General features: G+C 38.5%; 1 protein-coding gene across 1 annotated transcript; it reads left to right on the top strand.

Moving 5' to 3' along the window:
• Positions 1 to 3,335: 3,335 nt before the first annotated feature.
• On the top strand, positions 3,336 to 6,276 carry diabloa (diablo, IAP-binding mitochondrial protein a). Its single transcript, XM_014163106.2, has 6 exons — positions 3,336 to 3,698; positions 3,854 to 3,986; positions 4,118 to 4,243; positions 4,417 to 4,527; positions 4,870 to 4,966; positions 5,623 to 6,276. Exons 1-6 carry the CDS (start codon positions 3,571 to 3,573, stop codon positions 5,823 to 5,825), a joined length of 798 nt encoding a protein of 265 aa, XP_014018581.1. The 5' UTR covers positions 3,336 to 3,570; the 3' UTR covers positions 5,826 to 6,276.
• The last annotated feature ends 1,042 nt before the right edge of the window (positions 6,277 to 7,318 follow it).

Below are 7,318 nucleotides of genomic sequence, written 5' to 3'. Positions count from 1 at the left end.
GGTTAGGCCAGGGTGTTACATTGGGTGGGCGTTCTATGTTCTTTTTCTATGTTTTTGTATTTCTTTGTTTTGGGCCGTGTGTGGCTCCCAATCAGGCACAGCTGAAGTTCGTTGTGGTTGATTGGGAGTCACACATAAGTGCATGTTTTTCCGTTGGGGTTTTGTGGGTAATTGTTTCTGTTCAGTGTTTCACCTGACAGGACTGTTGGCTGTCAGTTTCTTATTTTGTATTTGTATAGTGTTCCATTTTATAATTAAATATGATGAACACTAACTCCGCTGCGTTTTGGTCCACTCTCTCTTCAGACAGCCCTTACAATGTGGCTGGAGTGTGTCAGCAGTTCCTGCAAGAGGAAGGCATTGATGCTATGGACTGGCCCGCCCGTTCCCCAGACCTGAATCCAATTGAACACATCTGGGACATCATGTCTCGCGCCATCCACCAATGCCACGTTGCACCACAGACTGTCCAGGAGTTGGCGGATGCTTTAGTCCAGGTCTGGGAGGAGATCCCTCAGGAGACCATCCGCCACCTCATCAGGAGCATGCCCAGGCGTTGTAGGGAGGTCATACAGGCACGTGGAGGCCACACACACTACTGAGCCTCATTTTGACTTGTTTTAAGGACATTACATCAAAGTTGGATCAGCCTGTAGTGTGGTTTTCCACTTTAATTTTGAGTGTGACTCCAAATCCAGACCTCCATAGGTTGATAAATTGGATTTCCATTGATTATTTTTGTGTGATTTTGTTGTGAGCACATTCAACTATGTAAAGAAAAAAGTATTTAATAAGATTATTTCATTCATTCAGATCTAGGATGTGTTATTTTAGTGTTCCCTTTATTTTTTTTAGCAGTGTATAATAAAGTGTTTCCCTGCCACTGATTTGGTAAACAGCTGAGGGATGGGGCTGGAAATGTAACCACTCTCAAACTCATGGACAGAGCTATCGATACAAGGACTAACCATCCATATAAAAATGATAGTTTTAACCATGTTTTGAGGCTAAACAGTATTTGTTTCTATTTACATTGTTTACAAACAAAGGAGTAAAACAAGCTTGTGTTTTGGGTATTGAAGGGGAACGAAAGTTGAACCAAGCTCATGGAAACCAGTAGATATGTATCACTAATTTAAAAGTCTTTAAATGGATGAAGAAACAGAAGATCGTCCCCATTTAAAACTGACAGTCATGATGTTCAAACACAGTACAATTTACAGAATAAACCAACAGATCTGTTCAACTACAGTAACATTCTCAGAAACAGTTACAGAAATATTATTTTCTTGCTGTGACTGTGCGATGTTGTTTATCTACCCTAGACTGTTGGTTGCTCTGGATAAGAGTATCTGCTACATGACCAAAACGTAAATGTAAAAACAAATACTTGCATAGCATGCTGGGTATTATTCTAATGAGCTAATGAGCCCCATATAAGCAAATCTGAACGAGTCATAGATGTCTAGGCTGTTTCACAAGTTTGAACAGCACAGTACAGTATGGCACAGTACAGTACAGTAAAATGTTATTCTGTAGAGTACAGTAGAGTACAATATGTTGAATCTGTTTGAAATTCACTGCTCGCCTGAGGGACCTTACAGATAATTGTATGTGTTTGGTACAAAGATGACGTAGCCATTCCAAAATCATGTTTAACACTATTATCGCACACAGAGGGAGACCATGCAACTTATTATGTGACTTGTTAAACAAATGTTTACTCCTGAACTTATTTAGGCTTGCCATAACAAAATACTTATTGACTCAAGACATTTCAGGTTTTCAGTTTTAATTAATTTGTTTAAAAACATTTTTTTATGAGGTATTGTGTGTAGGCCAGTGACACAACATCTCAATTGAATCAATTTTAAATTCCGGCTGTAACACAACAACATGTGGAAAAAGTCAAGGTGTGTGAATACTATCTGAATCCACAACATGGCAGAGCCTGAAAAGCCATAACACATGTTTTTTCAACAACAGGCTATGGTAAATAATATCAAAGGCTGCACTGACATCTAAAATAATTTATTTCAACCAATCATAAGTAATTTGTCTCAGTGCAATACATGTTCATTGCCCTTCTCTATAAGCATGCTGAAAGTCTGTTGTTAATTTGTTTACAGAGAAATAGAATTGTATTTGCTCAAACACCATTTTTTCCAACAGTTTTCTAAGAGCTGGCAGCAAGCCGATAGGTTGGCTGTTAGAACCATTAAAGGCTTCTTTACTATTCTTGGATAGCGGAATGACTTTGGCTTCCCTCCAGGCCTGAGGACAGATACTTTTCTCTAGGCTCAGATTAAAGATATGACAGATAGGAGTGGATATAGAGCCAGCTACCAGCCTCAGTAGCATTTCATTTAAGTTGTCAATACCAAGAGGTTTGTCATTATTGATTGATTAAAATAATTGGCAACATCAAATGGTTTTGTGATGAATAAGCCATCTGATTCGATGAAAGATAGAGTTAAGTTTGTCTTTCTGCCCATAATTTCCTAATTTTCAAGTACTCCAAAGTTTTTTTTCCTATCATTCTTTATATCATTGATCTTGGCTTCATAATAGAATTTCTTCTTATTATTGTTGAGTTTAGTGACATAATTTCTCAATAGTTTGATCTATACACATCGCAGATCAAACTATTGACCAGAATAAGACCAAAGAGGCACTCCGATTTAATTTAGCAAATTAGAAAATATCACAAACACAAACAAGATTACTTCCCTTACAGTATTCCAGCCTCTAAGGTTTTCCTTTGTCTCTGGCTTTTGAAAACCAGTATAATATTCATTGTCACTACATACCAAATCCTTTGGCCACACATAATGGTTGAGGTCAGGATCAGCCTGAAGTTGGGAGCACCATCTTGTGGATATGTGTAGCTCAAACTACCAATCAATTATATGGTGCCTATAACTTTACCATTTATTTGGGTCTGACATACTGTATAGCTAGATCTACACGACAGATGTAGTGGGGGAACATGGACTCTTCTCAACATTAGATCACTTTTGATGTGAATGTCTGACTAATTTTGGGGTGAACTGCTTGTCATTAAGTTTAATTGGAGGGACACTGATTCATCAGTAAATTAATCAATAAAGTAACTATTGAAGCTGATATTGAAATATCTGTTTTGCCAGAAAAAAACCTCTCTGTGGACCGATGAGTTCAATTTACATAACCTTATGCTTACGTAGTATGTGCGTAATAGGTCCCCTCCTGGACCTTCAGGCAATGTCTAGTTGGCACATTTCAGGGATCAATACATCTGTGTGGTGGGAGGCTGCTTGTTCTGTGGCCTTATAAATACCCCTGGGAGTCTACAGGATTCAGAAAGCACAGTTGTGCAAAAGAATACAGGACTACAGCAGGAATACAGCATACGCGGTTGACTTCTTTTTACCACTAGGTGGCGATATATACTTACTTTCTAAGGTAAATCGTTCTGGTAAAGGAATTTTTGGGTTTAAAAATAATTTATTGAGACATTAATACATCACAAAAGTAAACTTATATATCTTATATTTAAGTTGAATAGTAATAAACCACATTACAAGTAAAATGCAAGCTATTAGACAATGCTCTGCTTGTGCTACTGGGGCACTTCTACAAAGTCGGACGGACTTCCTTTTGCTCCGGACCAATATGGCCGCGCTCGGAAGAAGCGTTGCTTGTCTCAATTTCTTCAGGTAAATAACTTTCTAATAACAACTACATCATTGCACCATAATGAATTATATTCGTATGCAAACAGAAACAGTTTCGTCTAAGATAAATATCGATTTGCTTTAACCACTATAGCTTGCTAATGTCAGCGCTGTTGTTTTTTTTCATTACCTTGCAGGAGCACAGCAGCGAGTGTCCTCAACGGTAGGAAGCCCTCGCGTCAGAGGCTTGTGCGTTTCACGGATGTTACCAGAACGAGCTTGGCCTCTTTGAGTGTTGGGAGTGGGCTGAGCGCTGTCCCCTTAATGCTGGTACAGGACCTTTTCTCTTTCTCTCTCTGTGCTGCACAACTTGAATAAGGCTGACATCATATACATGCATGAATCTTAAAAATCCCCCCTTTCAGCTCTTGTATTAAACTTTTCTGTTTCTCTCTATCCAGCATGTGGAGAACCTCTCTCATGAATCCCTGATCCGAAGAGCATCCTCTATGGTTACAGACAGTGCAAACACTTACCTCTCCCAGACCACTCAGGCTCTCGTAGAGTCCATCACACAATATGCCAAAGTAAGTACCTGAAGCAATCATAGTGGATTTTTGTTATCATTCATGCTAAGCTGTACGGTGTGACAATTCTAGCCATTTGAAATATCAAATGTGAATTTAACCAGTAAGCCAATGGCATCATGTTACCTAAATGACCCTTCATGTTTTCGACCATGTGTTTGCGTTGTCCTCAGGCTCTCCATACCCTCATAGCCCTCCAGAGGAGATATCTGGCTTCACTTGGAAAACTCTCCACTGCTGAGCAGGATGCCATTTGGCAAGTGATCATTGGTCAGCGTGTTGAGGTAGGTGAATGAAATGTGTACTCAAATACACCAAAAATACACTGTTGTCTTGCAAAGTAATCTTTCAGAAAATATGAATATTTGTATCCAGTCATCTGGAAAAGCTGTCTTTAGGGTGTCTTGTTTATTTCCAAAGAAATGTTGATTTACCTTCTCTCAATCTCACATAGTAAATGCTTTAGTCACTCCTGTTTGCCTTTCATCAATGTTTATCATTTATGTTCTAAAAGTAAATATGGTTTGAGCTCTATAAACCTCTCAAGAAAGTAATAAAATGTTCTGATGGGTTTCTCTCTCTCTGTCTCTCTGTCTCTCTCTCTGTCTCTCTCTCTGTTCTGGCAGGTTGGTGGCAGACTAGATGAGTGCAACCGCTTTGAGTCAAACTGGATTAATGCTGTCAACCTGTGTGAAATGGCAGCTGAGGAAGCGTACAACACTGGTATGTGAAAAGGTTGTGTTAAAAATGTGTGTGACTGTTGTCTATCAGTGTTTTGTTACTTGTCGTGTTTTATGTTTTTGTGTGGACCCCAGGAAGAATAGCTGCTGCTTTGGCAAAAGCTAATGGGATCCGAATAAACCAATACAACCTGTTTCACTAAAAAGAACTGAACCACAACCTTGAATTGCACAACAATGATACATGCATACACAAGTTAGTGTGGTGTAGTACCTGATGCTGCCTTCTCCCCATGACTGTCCTCAGTCAGCACTGTGATTCTCATACAGACATTAACCTGTCAGTGCAGTAATAAACCTGCTAGCTCTGAGAAAGGCCACCATTGTTTGTTTTGTGTATCTCTGTTTCACTACTTTGTAGTTTGCTGTTTGACAGCTCTTGAAAGAGGGTGCACAGTCTCACACTTTGGCGAATGTATGGATCAGTAGCTGTTAGTCAATAGGGCTTTGATGGTAAAGAACTAAAACTCCAGGTCACCATGTACTCTAATTCCCATGATGCAGCACAATAGAGAAATGATGACAGGGGTACCTGCTCAATGTCACCCAGTATTACCATGGATTGAAGGTTTCATCTTTGGCGCCTTTTCTCTGTAATGGTGAAATGACTAAAATACCAACGTCTTGTTTGTTTCCCAGGAGCTGAGCATGCATCCGTCACTGCCAAGACCAATTTGCATGTGGCCAAGGTTCAGGTGGAGGAGGTCCGGCAGATATCTGTGGATGCTGAGAGGAAGCTGGCTGAGACCCAGGCCAAGGATATCCAGAGGATGGCGGAGTATGCCTCCTTCATAGAGAGGGGTGGTGATGACGTGCATGAGGCATACCTCAGAGAAGACTAAGAATAATCCTGAGAGTAAAACAAGTTTGAGTAGTTTGTGGTTTAGATCCTCAACAAGTCCACCATTTGGGAAGTTCAGGAGTTGTTTTATATTAAATTATGATAAACAAAAAACATGTAGAGAATTTAGTGGTGAATTGAATGACACAAGTGATTCTTTTTTGATGGAATGTCATGATTCCTTGTTTATAAAGCTAAAATTGTGACTTACATTTGAGTTGGTTAGTTTCATGCACTTCCTATAATCAACACTAACAATTATATTTATTTGAATACAGCTTTGAATGTCAACTTCAAGTCTTTAAACTGAAAATAATAATTGACAATCAGGGTGTCCTAAGTGAAATGTATGGACTATGGTCAACAGCAGTACAGGTATGGTTGTATTTGTTTATTTGTATTTTATGATATGTAAATTAACTAACTTTATAATAAAAAGTATATTTTTCATAGCTGTTTGGATTGTATTCTGTTTCTTTTGGTTTATAGGAAATTCTCAGAATTAATATACTTGTCATTATAGATTTGAATAAAAGTTGTGAAACAATTTAGCTGAAGAATAAAAAATTCCACATTTGTTTAACTTTTATTGAGAAGAAAGTTAATATTTATTTGTGTGCTATGGGGTTGCCTAAGAGTCAGTGTGAGATCTGTAAAAATGTATTTGGCAGTAAGGATTTTTCTTCTTTACTGTTAATTGTGGGTCAGACTAGATGTCATAGTTGGGAACTGTCTGTGCCAACCTGGAGAGAGAAATACCACTGTGGTCCTCTTGGGGATATTCTGTTTGCAAAAGTGGGCTGTTTGTCCCTCTAAACTCTGCATAAAACCAGTGACGCCAGTCTTATGTCTTGAGACATTCATTGACCAATCTAAACGAGGTGCCAAATGTTTTCAGAGTTTCAATTACTTTTTATGCCAAGTTCATTTTGTGTGTTGTAGAAGTTTTTTTTTATATGCACATCTAGTAGTTGATGGCAAAGTGCAGTTTTCTTCCTCACTAATTTCTCAGGTTTACTAAAAGAGAATCTAAATTTGTCTTAGTAGGGGGGCAGATCCAAGTACCATGTCTTTATTTATATCTACACTTTGCTAATAATCCGCACACATTTCCTCCTCACAGCTTTTAGTCTATTTTGCTAACTCCTCCTGTCATCACCCAATCCACCATGTCACCTAAACCAGAGGTTCTGACAACACAAAACAACATTAAGCTATGAGGTCAATGGGTTTAGAAAACAGGTTGATACTTGTATTGGCTTCTCTTTTAGGTCCGTTTGTTAATTTGACATGTTAATTTAATTTTTAATATTACCTTGAGAATAAGGAAAACCAGTGATCGTGTCTGGTACTGTTTTTTTTTTTGTGAAAGAACAGAAACGAAATGTCTCAATCTATGAGAGGAATTTGTCCATTAGACTCACAGAAGGTTTGGGGGACATGTGAATGAGCTGAAGACAAATTATGTCATCTGTCAAAGTTAATGATGTGGGA

This window comes from Salmo salar, chromosome ssa20, assembly GCF_905237065.1.
Source record: "Salmo salar chromosome ssa20, Ssal_v3.1, whole genome shotgun sequence".
Taxonomy (NCBI): domain Eukaryota; kingdom Metazoa; phylum Chordata; class Actinopteri; order Salmoniformes; family Salmonidae; genus Salmo; species Salmo salar.
Note: the sequence above shows the minus strand (reverse complement) of the source record. Positions and strands in the feature narration are given on the sequence as shown.

Coding starts and splice junctions, on each gene's coding strand:
- diabloa (XM_014163106.2), top strand. CDS start 3,571: ATGCAAGCTATTAGACAATGCTCTGCTTGTGCTACTGGGGCACTTCTA. Junction 3,987..4,117: donor GCGCTGTCCCCTTAATGCTG/GTACAGGACCTT, acceptor CTCTCTATCCAG/CATGTGGAGAACCTCTCTCA. Junction 4,967..5,622: donor TGAGGAAGCGTACAACACTG/GTATGTGAAAAG, acceptor TTTGTTTCCCAG/GAGCTGAGCATGCATCCGTC.